The sequence below is a fragment of the Cyprinodon variegatus genome, unplaced genomic scaffold (assembly GCF_000732505.1).
Source record: "Cyprinodon variegatus isolate N-32 unplaced genomic scaffold, C_variegatus-1.0 Scaffold741, whole genome shotgun sequence".
Taxonomy (NCBI): Eukaryota; Metazoa; Chordata; class Actinopteri; order Cyprinodontiformes; family Cyprinodontidae; genus Cyprinodon; species Cyprinodon variegatus.
In genome coordinates, this window is record NW_015151194.1 from 87,115 (window position 1) to 107,436 (window position 20,322).

At 37.9% G+C, this 20,322-nt stretch overlaps 1 protein-coding gene across 1 annotated transcript in view; it reads right to left on the reverse strand.

Moving 5' to 3' along the window:
- LOC107098020 (aryl hydrocarbon receptor nuclear translocator-like protein 1) overlaps positions 1 to 20,322 on the reverse strand; it is a 45,085-nt gene that overhangs the window by 11,375 nt on the left and 13,388 nt on the right. The window contains exons 2-11 of the mRNA XM_015395445.1: positions 13,944 to 14,168; positions 13,032 to 13,095; positions 8,877 to 9,024; positions 7,838 to 7,858; positions 7,623 to 7,655; positions 5,547 to 5,576; positions 5,058 to 5,215; positions 2,783 to 2,862; positions 2,602 to 2,694; positions 549 to 666 (exon numbers count right to left, since the gene is read on the reverse strand). Of these exons, the coding sequence (XP_015250931.1) occupies positions 549 to 666; positions 2,602 to 2,694; positions 2,783 to 2,862; positions 5,058 to 5,215; positions 5,547 to 5,576; positions 7,623 to 7,655; positions 7,838 to 7,858; positions 8,877 to 9,024; positions 13,032 to 13,095; positions 13,944 to 13,949 (751 nt within the window). The 5' untranslated portion in view covers positions 13,950 to 14,168. The remainder of the gene's footprint in view (positions 1 to 548; positions 667 to 2,601; positions 2,695 to 2,782; positions 2,863 to 5,057; positions 5,216 to 5,546; positions 5,577 to 7,622; positions 7,656 to 7,837; positions 7,859 to 8,876; positions 9,025 to 13,031; positions 13,096 to 13,943; positions 14,169 to 20,322) is intronic.

The following is a 20,322-nucleotide window of genomic DNA, read 5'->3' on the forward strand; positions in this document are numbered from 1 at the left end:
GTAGCATAAGAGAAAATGCCAAACGGAATGAAATGATTTATGTATTCCATTATTTATTTCAGGTGTATAATATCTAATTTACTTACTTTAAGGGCTAAAATACTCTTTACATTGGTAGATTATTTTATTTACCCGTCAAAGTTAAGGCAAATACACGCATTTTAAGAAATGTCACTTATTCTTACTGCAGCTCAGTTTTTCCAGTGTTCAACTGATGCTTATTTTATTCTTTTCACCTTCTGCAAGTTTCTGATCTCAATTTATTATTCTGATGATATTTTTCCTGGTAATAATCAATCAAATCCACATTATTGTGACATTTCATGGATATTTTAGCTGCCAGATCCTAATTATTGAAATAGATTGATCAAAACCCAGATCCTTTTTCTGCTCAAAGGTTTGTGACTTAGGCTGGTTTCTAGGCTGGTTTCTTTTCCTCTTTTCTTTAAGGGACCAAAAAGCAGATTAAAGTGTAAATTCAGACGGCGGATCACTGTTGACCAGATGGCTGATTGTCTAAAAACAGATATGCGTTTGTCCTTGCTTACTTTTAGCGTCAATAAGTCTCTCTCTTGGGGCTGTATCTGAAGACGACAGCTGTTCTTTGACTTTGGCGATGTCCTTGGGGTGAAGGTAGTCGAACAAACTCTGACCTATTAGGTCATTCTTGAGACGGCAGCAGAACCAGATAGCATGAAAATAACCAGAGGGAAAACAAAAAATAAGTTAGAATTAGTTTAGTTATTTGATTTCACCACATGTTGGATTCTTCTCATCTTCATTCTAGCAAACAGTCAAAGCAATGCTGATAGATCGCCTTATTGAAAGAAAGTGAGGTTTTCAGAGACCCTCTTTATTTCCATTTCCCTTCCTTTACCATCTTATTGATTTGACTGACACTGCCAAGACTCCATTTTTTTAAAGAAAAACAGGCTCAATACAGGAGTCGTAGAGTTGAATTTACTTTGAGATCATTTAATTTTCTAGGATTAACTATCCTGCAGAATTCCTGATGTTTTCTCTCTACAGCTGAAGATCTAATTTTTCTGTTGTGAAGTTCACAAAATTATTTGCACAGTAAAATGTAACCCTAAATGGAGTATTTACTGGAGTGTTGGAGTTAATAATCAGTGTAAAATTGGATAGCCATGCAGAGTAACTTTTCCTCTACATGGTGTCGATTATTCGCCAGTCTCTGATAGATCTTCTTGATTTTGACACTAATGTGAGTAAAATTAACTCTTAAAATTGTTAAAGCAACACTTGTTTTTTCCTACTGTAACATAACATTTTCATCTTTAGACATGGATCTCTTTTTACTTTACACTTTAAAACCATGTAACATCAGAATAGGATGCCTTTTTATTAACTGTTTAAGACTTAAAACTAAATGTTATGTATGTACACATTTAAATGAACATGTTTTCCATAATTACTTAAAATCTTTACCGTTATTTAGTCCTAAGAAGAAAAAAAATTATTTTTTCTTCTTTCATACAGCAACAACTGTCTTTGTTCATTAAGCTGCTGAATCTAAACTCTTTTCGACATTAACTTCATATCATCCTTCGGAGATAACCCCAAAGTACCTTAAGTGCACTGGGAAAAAATTAAAAAATCTAAATAAGTAATTTTTTCTTAAACCAAGTGCATTTTTTCTTGAATTGAGGAGGTAAAAGAGACACTTCCAAAAGGAACACGACAATTTACATTAAAAAAGAAAAAAAAAAACTATTTCATTGTCATATTTCAAGTGTTTATTATTTAATTATCTTATTTTAAGAGTAAAAATCCTCATTCCCTTGGCAAATCATATTATTAACCTACTCAAATTAAGAGTAAATATACTTAATTTAAAGCCGGGCATACACTGTGCGATTTTTTTTCTATCGTTGCATACACACAGTGCAGCATGACGCTCTGACGCGATCTATCTGCTCTCACTGTACGTCTAAAAACCACGGCGGAGAAGAAGAGGAATATGAAGTTTGCTAGAGAGAAATGTGCTGCCTTGGCAATTTGTGCAATTTTGTGCTGAAATCCCTAAAAAGAAAAGGTGGCGACGTATTTGGACAAAGACATGGCTGAGCAAACGTAGCTACTACGGTCTGTCAGTCTTACTGAAAGAACTCCTATTCAATCGCACCCCCATGCTTCTGTGTTTTCATCCGATAAGAAGAAGAAACCTTGTTTGCGCACTGAGCGATTTGCCCACGACGTCCGACTGAAAATCAAACATGTTTGATTTTCTCTTGACCTCACGATTCCTGATCGTGAGAGGCTGATCGTTAGTCCCGGTACACTACACGACGCACAATCAGGCTGAAAGTTGGCCCGATCGAAAAATTCTCACAGGACTGGAGAGTCGCCCCGAAAAGGGCAAACAAAATCGCACAGTGTAAGCCTGGCTTACAGGACAAGACATTTTGACTTATATCTAGATCTTTTTTTTGCAGTGTGATCCTGTATAACATCCTAGCTTTATGATGCTACCCAGACTTCAGGAGGAAGGTTTTATAGAAATGCAATGGCCTTAAAATGTAACATTTATCTATCACACATTTCTTTTTCAGGTCTCTTTACAGTAAAATGTTCGCCTACCTGGCTGTAGTTCAGTATCTTGTATACAGATTCGGAAACAAAAAGGATTTTGCCGCGATCGCAGCCGACCACAAAGAGGAAACCGTCAGCAGCCTGCGTTGTAAACACAGAACGATTTTTTAACAGAGGCATCAGCTTGAAATTGAACAGTAAAAAGGCTGAGGGATCGTTTCCCACTCACCCTTAGTATCAGATGCTTCAGTTCATCGTCTGAGAGAAAGGAAGGCTTGTAGTTGGCCTCAGTGTATGGGTTAGCTGCACCTGAAATCAGAGTGGATGATCAAACTGTGTCTGTACGCCGTAAATGATGCCTGTAAGAAGCAAAACCCTTTTCTATTTCAATGTTTGTAGCAAGCCTATTAGATAACCTCCCTGCTAACACAAAATAAAAAAAAAAAGAAAACAGTATACAGGCTGTTTGCTCAGCTGCTGAAATCTCTGGCTTTCAGAACCAACTTTTCCATCCCTTGATAGAATTTGGAAAGATCTCGCCTTGATAACCTTTACATTTTCCAGCCTCTCGGAAATGGAAATTTGAACGAGCAAAAATATTTCAGTCTTTAACAAGAGCAAACATTCAGGAAGGACGTTGTAAACAAATACATAAGATGCTGCTAGGCATATAACACTGAGCTCTTACAGAGGAACTAAAACTGCTTTTAACAAATGAAAATAAAACACGATATGAATTAAAAACACTGAAACTTTTTTATATCTCTATTCATTCTTATTTTCAGTCTAGAAAAAAATTGAAACATGAAATTCTTACTCTGCGTAGATGTAAGAATAAAAGATTAAAATAAGGCCACAGGACCAGACAGCCTGTATAGTTGCCATAGCGATGTAAATCATAATAATCTGTAATTACAGGTGCTTTAAATTAATTTAAATAAAGTAAATATTTTAAAAAATGTAGAAATCATTTTAAATAGACTCATTACATTCAGTTTTTGGTATTTTGATGATGGTGCACAGAATATCTACTAATACTAAAACATTTAGTTTTGCAGAAAGTTTCAAAATATGACCTTAAATATCAAAAAAGAGGATTCTCCACACAGAAGGAGGAGCTCACAGAGAAGGAATTCATCAGGGCTTCTTTTGCATAAACTAAAAGGGCAACATGGAGTCGATCAGCTCGGTTTTCTTTAACACGACCTTCAGATCGTCTGCACTGAAAGTTCTGTCGCCTCTTATCTTCCTGTTGACAAAACTCAATAGATTTCTCTGTTGGCTTCAGGTCAGGCTGCTTTGCCGGCCAATCAAGCAGAGTGACACCGTGTTCATCAAAGAAGCTATTTTAAGGAACCTCCTCCTCTGCTGTTTGTCAGCAGCGGAAAGCAGGAAGTTTCCCACAGCTTCCTTTTAAAAGTTTTTTAACACGAGAATATTTAGGCTCAACGCCATCAGAAACTTCACGTTCCATTTTCCTCTAAGCTCAAATAAAACAATTCTGCTGATCTTTCTATTAAAAGAAAAGACGAAAAAATGCAACAGTTGTAGATAATAATCTAAGAACAACTCTGTATTATGTCGGCTACAGCTGCAGCTCATGACTGGAGCCTTCATTTCCTGCTTTGATTCTCAAGGTGCATTTTTTCCTTCAACTCAACTTTCCATCATTCCACCTGAACTTAGCATTCAGAACATTGTTGCTTTTTGTGGCTCCCAGAACTATCTGAGGACGTAATGACAGCACAGGCCAGCGTGCTCTATGTTTACGGAAGTAAACATGGATGGTAGTGCCGGAGCGCATCTAGCGATCTTTCCCAACCAATAAAACACAATCTTTTCAAGATGGTTAAACATAAATACTGCTCCCTGCATCATCGTCCACCATGGTTGTTGTTTTTCTTGCTGCTTCTTCATAGCAAGACCCAGAATAGTGACCTTTGTCGGGTATTAATGGGGTTCAGGTTGGATGAAAGCGACCTGGCCGTTCAGACACAGGTCGCATTTGAAAAGATCAGATTCGTATCGGATTCAGGACCACATAGCCAAGTGGCCTGGGTCGCATTGGAAAAAATCAGATCTGTGTTGTTCAGACAGCCATGAAAAGATCAGATAAAGGTCGCATATGGGCACAAAAATTGGATTTGGGTCACTTCAGGCTGCAGTGTGAACGTAGCCTTAGTCGTCGCGGGCGACCCTGGTTCCAGTCTGACATGTGGTCCTTTCCGGCATGTCTCTCCCTCTCTCATACCCCCTTTCCTGTCAGCCCACTGTCCATTAAAAAACAAGCCACTAGTGCCGTAATAACTCAAAAAAAAATAAATAAAAAATCAATCTGTCATTAGTGAATCTAAGGGAGAGTTTCACTTGAATTAAAAACTTTAAAATGAGTTTTGTTTTTTCAAAGCACTGTACATTTGCAGAGATCCTGTTTTCCCTTTTCTTGTATCTACAGAATCAGCCAATGTCTAAACCGGCCCTCAGACATTTCCTCAAGTTCTAACCTCTGAGTGTCTTCATGTGCTGGACTGCCATACGCAGCACCGTTAGCTTATCCAGTTTGCGGGACATTGCGTTACAGGTGGGAACGAGGGACGCCAGCTCGTCGATAAAGCTGTTCATCTTGTCCCTCCGACGTTTCTCAATCTGACTGTGAGCCTCTCTGCGGGAAAGAAATGCAGAAATCAAAGTTGTGATTATTTTTATGGACTTAATGGTGTCAGACATTCACAAAGAGCTGCTTCCTTGTATCCAGCAAGCAGATAAAACTAACTTCTGGAGTTCCACTCATTCTGGATTGTAAGATAACTGTGAAAACATACCGCATTAGGGAGCCTCTAATTAACCATTAGTTGCATCATTACAGGCCTTTAATCCCTAATGGGTAGATCTATAAAGCTCTGCTTTCAATCAGGCCAAGTGGAACTGAATCAATGTAAGAGATTAGATGGTTGGCAGTGATGAGGGGAAAGAAGGAGAAGCTGGGATTGTACCTGGCATTCTTAATCCTGCCCTGGTGGTCACTGCAAAGACAAGAAGAAATGTTGAAAAGGGAAACTGCAGACATTTGCTGGCATTTTAAATATTTTTTATCAAATCATATCAGTCACTCTAACAATAAACTAATATTCAAAATCTACAGAGAATTACAAAACCAGGAGGGAGAGGATGCATGATACATTAAGAAGAGAACAGGCCAATTATTAAATCCTTAGAGAGAATAATGGTTATTAAGTATCTGGAAGAACCATTGGAAATTAACATCCTAACAGAGTTATTTGTCAGTGTTAAACGCCTTTCTTTTTTTTTACATTTAAACTCTGACTAAATGGACAATTCATGCTGGAGGTCTTCTGGACCTATGCTGGTTTCCATCACATTTTGTGGAGCAAAAATAAAAAAATCGTGGAAAATGTTGCGGCTAACAAATTTTGATTATAGGTACAAAACCAAAAGCTTTAAAGGGTTTTTGTAAAACATTAGCCTCATTTACACTGCTCTCTGAAAACCAATCTGTGCCGCGCTCTGATCAGTTCACCGTGCCGAGCTCGGTTCCTTATGACCGTTTACACATCCCGCTAGCACGGTCCCTCGCCTCCTAGTGACCATCTACGGTACTACTGCTCTCTAGAGGTAAACAAGCAAATCAACATGGCGGCGCCCGTACCATTCAGAAAGTTGGGAGAGAGACAGGCAAAAAAGGCACCCTTTGGTGAATTGACTTAACAGAATCGTCTTTTCGGAAATGGATACGACAAAAAAAGTCTAATCAGGGCTTACAGACGCAGGAAACAATGACAGTCGTTGAGGCTCATCACACCGCTAAACAGAATCATCACTGGAAATCGTGTGGCATGGTAGGGAAGCTAATTCTTTCATGAATGTCTGAAATTTCATGATTACAGAGGCCGACTATAAGGAGATGAGGTGGTCTGCTCATGCGCTCTTTGTTATCTGAGAACTGAGCCAGATCTGAACTGCGCCGAGCCCTACTGATTAACTATATTAGAGCGGTTCGGTTGTGTCCGGCACGGTCCGGTTCAGTTGTGCGTGCTATTTACACTTAGCAGTTATCCCGGTTACCGTGTTCGGATCAATCTCAGCATGGTTTCAAAAGGTTTCGATTGTAAATGGGGCTATAACTGCTCAATTTAAAGCTAAATGCCAGCAAAGACACAATCAGTAGGAAACAGATGTCTGATGAATCCCCTCCATTAAAAGACTGGATAGCAGTGATTCAGGACGTCCTTATAATGGAGGTACTGACATTCACATCGAGACTGTAGGAGGAAAAATGTAAAGAATGCCGGAAACTTTCAAGAACACAAGAATGAAGCGATACCCGCTGTTCCCCAGCTGTTCAACCTTCTTTTCTTTTATCCTATCATGTTTGGATGTCGTTTCATTAATACGATTTAAACAGCTGAAACATCTTATTTCATGTCTTTTATGTATTTTGAAAAAGGACAAGCAGAGAGAAATGTGAGATATTCAGGTTTCTAAAGACGCAGAGGGAGGAGAAAAGGTGAGGAGAGAAGAATTTGGCCCAAAGCAAATCAAGTTTGTTTTCTGAGCTCGTTTTGTCAATGCGTAAAATCTGAAAACCAGATTCTACCTTTAAACAACTAGTAAAACTTTAGCAAACGATGGGAAGGCTGGACGTAAAACAGCAACGCTGTTTATTCTTCCAACCTCCTTCTTATAGAAGATAGATTTTAAAATGTCAGCAGACTTTGGGGAAAATTAAGGGGAAATAATCTACATGGTCTAATGCAGCAGCCTCAAAGATCGGTCCTGTTCACGTTATAAGCAGGAGTAAGAAAGTGATTTAAAGCAAAACAAAAGTCAACTAACAAAAAACAACTAAGATCTAACATATAATAAAAACATCTCTTTACTCTCAGTGTGTTGGTGAGGTTTTTACTGAAGACATTTCTTTCTTTTCAATGATACTTCATTCCAAACAATCATTCTCCACTGAGAGGAATAAAGTAATCAAACTAATTTTAAATCAACTGAACTATTAGGAGCCTAAAGACAGAGAATAACCATGACGATCAGTGTCTTACCTGCCCAGTTTATCCTTATCCGGATCCATGTCACTAAAACAGAAGAAAACTGGTTTCAACAATAGTTAACTAAATAAAAACATTCAAATGGTGACTGGACTTTAGGACTAAGATGTAAAATAGTTTATGATTCAGGATATTTGATATTAGTGTGATAGATAATGCAATAAAGTTAATTATTTCCTAAATCTAATAAAAAGGTTTTTGTAACTTACTCAAATGAGAAGCCATCAATTCTGGAAAAAAAAAAAAAAAGAAATTTATCAATGAATTTCTTACTGCAATGATTAAAACCAGGTGTAGAAAAAAAAACACTTTTCTAATTACATCAAACCTCAACAAGCATGAAATAAATATAACTCCTTTCTAGTCGACGGAGTACTCTTTTTAAATTAGTCATAAAATGAGAATAAGTTATAATACGAGGTCTATGAGAATACATTATGTGAATAAAGTTAATATTACGTTAAAAAAAAGTCATGGTATTTATTTTACCGGAGGAAAAATTCTGAGATTACAAGTCTTAATATTAACAGAATTAAATTGTAACAGGAAAATAAAATTGCAAGATTACAAGTTTAAACTAATCTAAAAAAAATGTTATAAGAATAAAATTATTGTCATATTGTTAGAAAAAATTAGCAAAATTTAGGTGAATAAAATCAGAATATTAGAGGAATCAATTCTTAGCACAACAAATGCATGATATTATGAAAATAAAACTGTAAAATAATGAAATTAAAGTCATTTTACTACCAAAACATCATGAGAATAAGATATCAAGATTAAGTTCAATGTCATAAAACAAAGACATGACATAAGAATAAAGTTGTAATGTTTAGACATTAAAGTTTGAGCATTATACAATTTAAGTTTTAACAAAAAGTCTCAACATTGGCAGAATTAAATGGTAATGTTACCAGATTATAGTCGTAAAATTACGTGAATAAAATGAGAACATTATGAGATTAAAGTCCTAATATAACCAAAATTAAATTGTAACATTACACGACTAGAGCTGTAACAGAAGGAAAATGATGCCAATAATAAAACGAGACAATTGTCTTATAAGAACTTTTGAAAACAAATTAATATAACTTTATTATTGAAATTTCGTTCTTCCAATATGGACTTTATTCTCATAATAAAATAAAACAGCCTTATTACAGCTAGCACTCCATTGTACCCATTATTCTCTAATAGCAACTATTCTCTTTAACTGTGTTTATTAAACTCTCATCTCTTTGTCCTTACTGGTAGTCTGAGGTACTTCCTTTCCTCTTGCGGTTGTAATCCATGCCAGGTGTGCTGATGGAGCTGGAGATGAGGTCAGTGGAACTGGGGGACATGAAGTCAGTCATTGTAGACGATATGTCCATCCGCTGGTCTGCCATCAGGTCATCTGCATAGCAACGGCAGAAAAGGTTGGAGCAGAGAGTCTTTGCTTGAACATAAGAATATTCAGCAGCCGGAGGTAAGGTTACCAAAACTTCTGTTATGGCTACAAAAGGGTTGCAAATACCTAAATAAACGTCGCTCATGAGTTGGTTTCTAATGGATGCTTTCAGAGAGTCCCATGTAGAACTATAAATGCTATTAGCAGATAATATTACAGGGTTTTTCACTCAGTGTCTGATGATTCCCTTGCATGTAAATCACCATCTGTTCTATAACCATTATGTGCTGGGAGGTTTATATTTGATGCTCTGCAGCTAAATAATCAGTGGAGAAAACACAATTTCAGATGAATCTCAATAAATTACAATATCATTGAAACAGTAATTTATTAAAACTTCTACATTAAATCGATCTAGGACATTTTAACGTGTCTGTTACCCAAAATTAATTTATGAAAATGTATATTTCATGATACTGATAGAAAAACTGTATTCTAAGAAAAAATGTCCTATTTGGGCTTAATTATGGCCATGGTGATCCTGAATGTTAAACACACTGTCCACAGCTAATGTGACTGAAAAATATTACAGGTGAGCAGAAGAAAAAAAAAGAAAAGAAAGTGTAGAAGGAAGCAGGAAGAACCACAGCTTTCAGACGACTGCAAAGCCACCAATAAAACTCCAAATAGATGGCATTATTCATGCAAAAAAAGATGGCGCCTCAGTTTGAAGTCTACAGAACATTTACAGAAGCAGTCTAATATTCTGCTCTACTGAGAAACTAACTTTTGGGTTTTCAATACATTTAACCCAATGGATGCAGCACTTGGAGATTTAAATCTGTGTTATTTTTCTACGCCAGATTTTAATCATTTACATGTACCGCTCAAATAAGACTAACATACCATAGCCCCTTTTTAAACACAGACACCGTCTTATCAGAGCTAAACTCTGCAGAGTGAAAACTGACTTAGGTACTTTTTGCAACTGTGGTAATTTACATAAAAATCAGCAGTTTCTCGCCTAGATGTATGCATGAAACCTCAATTACGTGTGAGCACACTGCACTACTGGTTGGCAGAGCGAATCTCATTCAGACTATTGTGCAATCTTTAAAAAAAAAAAAAAAAGCATCTTTTAACCGTCAACTTAAGATTTTCTCCACATCACATTAAAGTCGGTCAGAAATAGAAGAAATGATGCATGGCTGAGTCAGACCGACAGCAGTACTTTCACCAGAGTGATGCCTGTCATGAGTGAGAGTTAACAACTGGAAGCAGGTTGCTGACTAACCCCTCAATCCCACATCCTTCCTAACCGCTTCGCTTTGCTCCAGACCGCCTGCGAAAAATGACGCCTACAGCCTCTGCGGTTCCTCCTGTCTTGCTCCGCTCCGAGTTCCTTGGAGCTCGAGGAGAGCATGTGCGATATTATTATTTGTTGATTCATAGGAACACAATATAAGGTATAATAAACGCTTAATCTAATATGACATAATAAAAAAAATCCCCATCATCCCCATCATACGTGTGATTTATTTCTAAACTTTTTCTTTTTGTTGTGGATCTTTGTAATAGGGATAATAAAAATGATTTAAAACTGTTTTGTAATCTGCATTTGTTTCCTACTTCCAAAATCAGCATCTCTTCATCCGTGCCTGCGATAAGAAGTTTCTTTTGAAGATGTGTGATGCACTCTTAGAAGTTTTTGGAAATGAATTTGACGAAACATTTAAGCCTTTCAGAATAAAATAAATATTCTGATCTAAATTACCAATCTGTTTCCTGGTATGTTCAATTAAAAATAACGCGCATCCAATCAAACTGCCTTCTTTTTTTGGGAATATATACAGTCTATGCAAAGATTAGCAGCTACCGATCTGTCTTTACCCCATTTTATTTTGACAAACTGGATCTCATGGGTGTTCTTTTTCCAGTTTGGTACGATTCCAATGGCAGAGCTTGACCTGGCCAGCTTCAAACGGACTGGAGTGGAGCAAAAAATAGCTTAGCTAGGATGAAGATGATGTATGTGGATCAGAGCATGTGAACGTGTGGAGCGCCTTTCAATTCACGTTCCCCGCTCACCTTAATTTTAATGCCACTCCGGCAAAATCGCTCCACGCTCACCCAGACTAAGCAGAAAGGCATTTTGTGACATTTTTCCTTCATGTAATGATGTCAGGGCCCTGGGACACACGGCGTTTGATTTAACGATGTGAACGATGCATGTGTATCGTCTTATTTAACTGGCTGTTAAATTATCGCACCGTTTCCCAGCTGTGACTCCATTCATGTTGCCCTGTGGTTCCTATTTAATTATTAATTTATTTTACTAAACTTAAATGAAATAAATGTCATTTTACAAATTTTATAATCCAACATTTTTAATTGACGTGGTGAGCGCATCGGAGCGAACTGGAGTGGAGCGAAATTCTCCCTTCGGCCTTTGAATTGAAAACCGCTCTGCGCTCCACCATATTTCTTCCACTCTGCTCCACGCTCCGCCCACTTGTTCTGAAGTGGATGGTGACAGACGGAGGAGTAGCAGTGGATGTGGAACAGTTCTAAATGATTAACATGACATGTGCAAATGCTCCGCATGACGGACGTGAGCAGGGCGGAGCAGTGACAGAGGATGGGGGATTCGGGGGTAATAAAACATGTGGAGCAGCAATCAGGCTGCAGGAATCTGAAAATACAGCTGGGTGCCGAGATTTAAACGGGTAACTATGGCGATATCTGTATAAGCCTACTGCAAAATCAGAGTTAAACAGAAAATTTTACTACTAAGGCTATGTTCACACTGCAGCCTGAAGTGACCCAAAGCCGATTTCTTTGCCTATATCTGACCTGTATCTGGTCTTTTCATGGGAGTCTGAACAACACATCCGATGTTTTTCCAATCCGACCCAGGCCACTTGGCTATGTGGTCCTGAATCCGATACGAATCTGATCTTTTCAAATGCGACCTGTGTCTGAACGGCCAGGTCGCATTCATCTGACCTGAACTCCATTAATACCTGACAAAGGTCACTATTCTGGGTCTTGCTATGAAGAAGCAGCAAGAAAAACAACAACCATGGCAGACTGTGATGCGGAGAGCAGTATTTATGTTTAACCATCTTGAAAAAATTGTGTTTTTATAGTTGGGAAGGATCGCCTGATGCGCTCCGGCACTACCATCCATGTTTACTACTATAAACACAGAGCACGCTGGCCTGTGATGTCATCGCGTCCTCTACTGTGCATGCGGGACACTTGCATTGCTGCAAGGATCCTCATAAGAGTCCGAAAATACGGCCGCATCACACCCATTCTCCACTCCCTTCACTGGATTCCTGTTTCTGCAAGGATGGAATAAAAGGTCTCAATTCTCACCCACCAGTGCATCTATGGAAATACCCCACTATACCTGAAGGAACTGCTCACCCCTTTCACGACCAGTGCATCTATGGAAATACCCCACTATACCTGAAGGAACTGCTCACCCCTCTCACGACAACACGATCCCGCCGCTAAAAACACTCAAACCACCTCCTAATCCCCAAGACTAAGCTAAGCACCATGGGCGATCGTGCCTTCTGCTCTGCCGCTCCTCGGACCTGGAATGCCCTCCCTGATCATCTGAGGGAACCACAGACTATTAAAAACATTTATTTTTAGCAGGACGTATGACTTTAAACATTTTATGATTTTATTCATAAGTGTTGTAAAGCGATGTTTATTTTTCAATTTTGATTTTAACCTTCTAAGATGATTTTAGCCGTAGGACTTTGAGATTTTTTCTTAAATGTAAAGTGCATTTCAAATAAAATTTATAATTATTATTGTATGAGTGCAATTCACAAAGAAGATCACATACAAGATGCATTTATTTGGAAATGTGAACGGCAACACAAAAAAAATAAAAATAAATCAGATTTCACAAAAATAAAAAATCGGAATTGAGCATCAAGGCCTGCAGTGTGAACGTAGCCTAAATGTTGCTTTATCTAACAGGTCACACTCACCACAGATGTTCATCACAGCCTCTGTATTAAAATCATCTCCTTCCATCCACTCTTGAGCCCTTAACTGTAAACACACAAAAGGATGACATTTAAGCCCTTCAGATACTAAACTTTTGGGTCTGCTAAAGGCATTACGAGACTATGCATTTAGGACGAGGGCATTAGCATTCAGCTCTTCATGGCTTTAGGTAGAAATCACAACCAGATGAAGCAAGTGGATCGATTACTGTAAAATTCCACTATTCAGTCATTTAATCTGTCAGATATTTAACCAACAAGCCAGCATTGTGTCAAATTACTCCACTGCTTCTGGGCGGATTACACACAGCAGCTGATGGTTGACTAAGATTTAAGAAACTCTTTGGCTGTAAAACAAACCCAAGTCATCACCCCTCCATCTTAACGGTCTGTGCCGATTTGCCATTGAAGCTTGTCTTCAAATGTATGGCATTACGGTCCACTGTCAGTTTTGTGATCTGAAATTTAATTGTTCCAGGAGTCAAGTGGTTTCTTGTGTATAACTTTGCAAACCCAAAGTGGCATCCATGGGGAGAAGATCAGAGTGCTGGCAGACGGCCACCACAGCTCTTCCTGAATTGATGGACAGCAACAGATGGTTCTTTAAAACGATTGATTCATTTCTCAGCAGCCCTGAATTCATAAACTGGTGACTATTTCTATCTGATGCAAATAAAGGCCATGACAAATCAGATCTCTGATGCTTCAATCTAAGCCCACATGCTTTGTGATGAAGCTGAATTTAATTTTTTTACCCCTTTAAAGACCAGGAAGTGCCATGATTTACAATCCAGCTATATTATCAAATTAATAAAACACAGCAAGAGAAAACTTTTAGGCTAGTATTTCAATTGATGGTCAGTATTATCGGGTACATCGGTCATAAAAACTTACAAACATTATCTTGTGATGGGAACCTATGAGAAGTGGAAAACAGAGCTCCTTCCGATACCTGGAAAGGAAACTTGAACAGGCCTCTTGGACGTGCCTGGTGCCGTCTGGATCAGTCTGGTCCGCTCCGGGTCTGCTTTGCTTCAGTCTGACCTAGTTTCATCCGCTTTGATGTGCTTTGCCTTAATATGATGCGATCCTTAAACAGCTGCCCCGACCTGTCTGCCTCTGAAAAGAAGAAAATAAAGTCAATATGGAATCTGTTAGTGAAAAATAGAAAACCAGAAATAAAATGTGTTTAAGTCATTACAACCTGAGCAGTTAGTTTTGTTTTTATTATTAAGGGCTAACTGAAACTTTCCCTGGGTGTTACCCATCTCCCTTTTTATGATGACAAATCCAGCAGCTCTGGGAAACCTGCGGCTAAGGTGTTAAGACTTATTCAAAAAGGTATAGTTGCAATCTTTATAAACAACATTACTCAGTATTTCTGGAACATGGAAAGCAGCAGCATGCATCCATCTGTGTTGTTTTTCAATCAATTTATTTATTGTGATTTTTGACAGCCATCTTAGATTTAGTGTTAGTTTTTGTCTTCAGGATGAAAACTAATATTAGTTTTAAGCTAATTTTAGTCATTAATATACATATGTGATAGTTTTAGTTGACTAAAACTCAAAAAGATTTTTTAAACAGTTTTATGTTGCCCTTCATAAAACAGCTAACTTTACAATTTTGAATAACAACCAGATTATTTACCAGACTGACAGCTCTTGCCTAGATACTACAGCTGCTGGGTATAGAATGAAAACCTTGATTTACAGAATTCAAGTTAACTTTTCTGTGAATTAATGTTCTACTTTATATAAAAGTTTCTCACAAAAGCTGTGAAAACAGCAGATCCAATTCAACACATCATATTGGTTTGAATAGAAGACAGACAAGCTGACAAAATGTGCAATAAAGGAATGGTTTTAGACATAAGGTTTCCTTCCCAGAGCAAATATTTTCTGATGTATGAATTGTGCATTACACACAGTTTAATCAATCATCTTTACTCCAATAAAACCAAAAGAACAAAAACATTCTTCTTTCTACTTAAAAAAATTTGTCTCCATTTCTAAGAAGTTGCCCTTTGGCGACCACTGCTCAGGAGTCAAAATGGATTTAAATTCACTTAATCAATCCTGAATGTTAAACATAAAAAAAAAAAAAAAAAGGAATCACAGAGAACCTAAATAAATACCTTATAATGCCATGGGGATCCAGACCTAAATTTCAAGTATATGTTAACTAAAATGTTGAAATATTCAAATAGATAAAAACAAGAAATATGAGAGAGAAATATTGAAGGATCTAGCTTTTCATCTGGGTTTCCTTTTGATAGAAAAGGAATCCCCATATAAAGAACATGTATTGCCTTTGTGAGCGGTTCCACTAAAGTGTCTAAAGACTTGATTTCAAGCCACAGTTATGGTTGCATTAGTGACTTGACTTTACAAGTTAGAGAAATCATATGAAACATCCCTAAAGTCCTAATCTGGAATTGTAAAATCGAACGTCTGCAGACAACTCCAAATTCACATTCAATATGGCTGCTGTAGATACAGTGTTTAAAAAAGATGCTGTAGTATAAATGTATTTGCCGTCCTGATGGGCTAAATCCCAGTAAACTTACATTGCTTAGCATTGGATATCAATCCAAGGCTGCCAGAAAGGCGGTTATAAGGAGAAGGATTCTATATACGCCAATTTCAACATAATTCTTTTCAGTTTTTTGATACAGAATCAATTCCCACAGCATATAATCTCAGGGCACTTTACAGAAAATAATTGATCAGATCATCCAGAAAAAAAAGCCTATAGTCTGTATTTATTTCAGAATGTTTTTAACAGTTTTAAAAGCATCAGCTATCACTGAAGTCTACCGTTAGGTGACCTACAGTAGAAAGAGAGAAGGTTTCTAATCTTTACAGACTGAATGACTGCCTTTAATCTAATCAGAAAAATGTTTACATTTTCTAGAAATCAGAAGGTTAAACAGCCTTGAATCTCTTTCCATGGATCCCTGGGGGCTCCAACGTTTGCATCTAAAACTGCAATATGAGCATGTTGATAAAAAAAAACATGGACGTTATCCTCTTTCATTTAAAGTTTATGTCACATTTTAGTTCATAATAATTGGCTTAGTTGTTTTCATACCTTTAGTTGTCCTTGATTGTTGCTGCCTTTTCTATCAGGCCACAGATAAGTAATAAGAGTCTATGATTCATGCAGATAACATATCGGGGCCATATGTCAACACTCAAAGCGGATATATCGGAATTAGAAAGGAAAAAGTTATATCAGAACTGTCCAACAAACATCAGCAAATCCAACTTCTTTTCCAACTACAGCGTACCCAACATTCCCAAATCCAAATTTTCACACAAAAAACAATCCTTTTTCTAGCAGGTGTTCCTGAAATTTGGCCGCTAAGCTCCATTTCTCGGACCGTGTCCGCCCTGTGACATCTAGACACTTTTTCTCACTGGGGTCTCATCAGTGCATTTCCAGCACGACGGCTCATAGGCAGAAAGCTGTCAATATTACACTCAAATGAGGCAGAGTCTCTAAATTATAATGAAACATTGTTAAAAAGGGTTTCTCATTTGCACGTATACATGACCTGTCTGTCAGAAGATCTTTAGTCAGTGAGCTGAAAACATGGGACCACCTGCCTGCATCACACCCACAAACTGAAGGGCAGATTAGACTTCTGCATCCCCACACATCAAATGTCGCTTGGGTCTGGTCGCGAACCAGTTTTGCTGGCATGCTTCTGCACCGTCAGTCTAGAATTTCTAGGGACGCACAGCAGTTTTCTGCCAAAGTGCAAAGGGGAGCCTATTCTAGAACTCGCAAGAACTTTGGTGGCGCCGACAGGAGCGTTTATCTTCCAAAACAACTGTGGCACGTCTGCAAGGTATCACGGTCACGGAGATGGATCTAGAGTTGCTAGACATCGAAAAGGAACAGGTTCTGTTTAAGGAATTGGCAAAAAGACCGATTAACCTTTCGTTGTAGTTCTCCATTGTAGTTGTTCCTCGGTTTTTAAAAATGGCGCACCCCGGCACCGAATCCAGAAGGACGACCACACAGAGGGCCGGAAAGGCATACCAAGGACCATTCACAGCTGCTTTTTGTCTGTGCACTTCCACTAGAGGTCTGCGTGGGTTTGCGACCTTCCGACGCGTAGTAAGGATTTTTTTGAGGTGCACGACAACGGTTGCAAAACCTCTGCACAGGGGACGTGGTCGCGCACAGAGTCAGATTTGATGGCTGCACAGGCTATGCGTCAGAAGCATAAATTGACCATGACTCACCTTGTGTGCGCAAACAAATTGATGAAGGAAAGCGCTCCCGCCCGTCAGCAGACAAAGAGCCACCTTTGAAGGCAGGGGTGGGGTGTCCAGGTTCAGGAGGGTTTCCCAAACAGCTGGTCTGTCAAGCCAAACCAGCCAATGATCAGACAATAAAACACTGCTGCTCATCAAAGCTGCAGGTGGATCTGATCAATCTGATCAGATATAGTTGCAGCATAGAATAAAAAAAAAAAAAATGTTTCACTTTAAATACAAAAGAAAAATCTGACAGTTTAACAGTTTCCAAAAGGTATTACACAAGTCAGACTGTTGTTAGATAAAACTAGACCAGTGAGCTCCATTACAGGGATAAAGTACTGATCTAAGAGGGGAACCCACTCTGTCATGATTGAACGCTGAAAGGAACTGGTGCTGGAGTGGAAACTGGGTCACTCGGTCTCTATGGCCTAAAACCAGTCAGCCTTAATTTCCATCCACCGCCTACTTCTACCTCATCAGTGAGTCAGCAAGACATTCAGCTCTTTCTCCCTGATCCACACTCTGCACCCACTCAGAGATGCAGGAGAAAGCCAGCAAACCTGCTACTGGAAAAGTAGCAGGATCGTCAGAGTGAGAGGGCAGCCGGGGCTCAAGGCTTTTACTTCTGCCATTTCCACTCTTTAGAATTGATGAAAAGCTATTCAAGTGTTGCCGAGTTAGGTTAAGGAAAACATGAAGATATCAGTTAAATATTTAACAGGTTTTAACAACGACGTTGTTTAGCAGTTTAGTGAAAAATAAACCTCTTAATTTTCAAAGGGAAGAAAAGAAGGACAGAAATCTCCTGAGAAGGGAACCATTTTTATGCCCTTCTGGGTCAAATTACATGACTGCTCATCAAGCATATGAATGAGAATAACAAGGCAATTTCTGCACGCCAATTAAAACACCAGGAGGGAAATGGGTTACTGGCACAAGGGTTAAGATTGGCTTTAAAGTTGCAGATGTGATTTGGTTACACATCAACAGAATATCAAACAGCACACTGACCCACATCAGTCAAACAAAATTAGAGCCACTGATAGGTGACGCAAATAACATTATAATCATGCAATGAAATATCTTACTTTCAAATATTGCTTTCAGAGGTCAAAGAAAAGCTTATGTTGACAAAAGTCACACGTTTAAGCACGCCACACCAGAGCCTCTGAAGGACTGTTTCTTTAATCCCTCTCAAGCTGAATTTCTAAGAATTACCGCCCGCTGCCGCTGTCAATCTCCTCCAATCACCCACTTTGCAACATACCTGACCAATCCTTTCCACCCACACCACTTTAACTGGTGCACTGTATGATTCACTTCAATGAATCTTTTATCATAGATCCAACAAAATTATTTCACTATCAAATTCTCATAACCTGAAGCCAAAAAATTGGCGCTATATAAATAAACTGTATTGAATTTAATATTTTACTGGGAGTCTCAGAATATTTGCTTCGAGCAAAATTAGGGATGTAAACAAATTACTTGACTTACGACTGATTGTCAATAATTGGTGTATCAGATAAACATTCCATCCAATTGACTTAAACATAAACCTTATTATTGATTTCATAAACCAATTCAATTTAAGGAAAGAATATTGAAATTAATTTGATATGAAATTGATAGTTTGAACTTTAAAGGGAGAGACTCGTCATGACATCGACATCCCTTATTTTGTGACGTCATTAGGCTGCCAATTACCTTAGTACTGCTTTTTTTTTAGGGGAAAAAAAACAACAGAAAACAAAAACAAAGAACGATTTATTTGATTTGCTATGGAAAAAAATGGAGATTAGATTTTTTAGACATATTGCGAAGCTCTAGTCCAGTGGGAGCAATAATTGTCACCGGAATGGCTTCATTGAGAACTATAGTCTACTTGTAAAATGTCCTAGATTGCAAACCAAACCTAATGAGAAATTAAAATCTACTTTTGGTCAAAAAATGGGAAAAATGGACATTATATAAACAGAAAAACTGAAAAGAAGGTGCTACCCAGACATGTTCATATTAGTGTACTCTGTTCCTTTTTATTTGTATGTGCGTTGTATGATCAAAAATAATAAAATATAAGTGACCAAAAAAAATAAAATCTACTAGGACTGTCTTGTGTAAATATATGCTTAAAGTTGCCTGAGTGCATTGGTTCTACCTTGCAGAAAAACCCAACCAAATAATCCCTAAAGCCTTTCAATTTGTTTAGATAACATGTGCCTATAAGTAGAGCTCTACTCCCAAAGCGAAAAGGAAGGTATATCTAGATAAATACCAACCTGATAAACCTCATCTTCCATCAAGAGTTTGTTCTTGTATTATATACCGCTTGAATAAATATTTTACAAAATAAATTAGATTTCTTAAAAAGACAAGAAATATGAATCAATCAGCAGCTACTATTAATAATGGTTAAAAATGTGCTTATTTTTTTATAGTTTGACGCAGGTAAAGCCTAATTTATGATTGAGCACATTCACAGACAACAATAAAGGTTGTTAATCATGGATGCAAAATATATTTTTTGTTCAGCTTGGGTTAATTACTGCTTTGAATAGATAGTTTTTTATTTGTAAGCACATTGCGATTTAGCATTTGTTTCTTTAGTGTTTTTTTTTCAATGACTTGATGATTATGTAATTGCATATTCACAGTTAATCTAATTTTTCAGCCCCTATGTTTCACTCTTGGTGGAAAGAAAATTCATTTAACTCCATCAGAGTACTGGACACTTGATGGACGAATCCACAGATGATATTTTTTCTGAAGGCGCTCATCATCCCAGACACTGAACATGAAGCTGCTGGTTGCGTAACATCTCATGGCCATGCAGTCATTGATACATTGATGGCACTGCTCCCAGTCACACAGCCAACTCACAGATCTAGGATCTGGCATATATGCCAGTCTAGACCGTGAAAACCTGCATCGCTCATATAAGTACCACAGGATCTTCTCTCAATTTTTTATTTTAGTGTTTTAATTTAGCTTCATAGAAC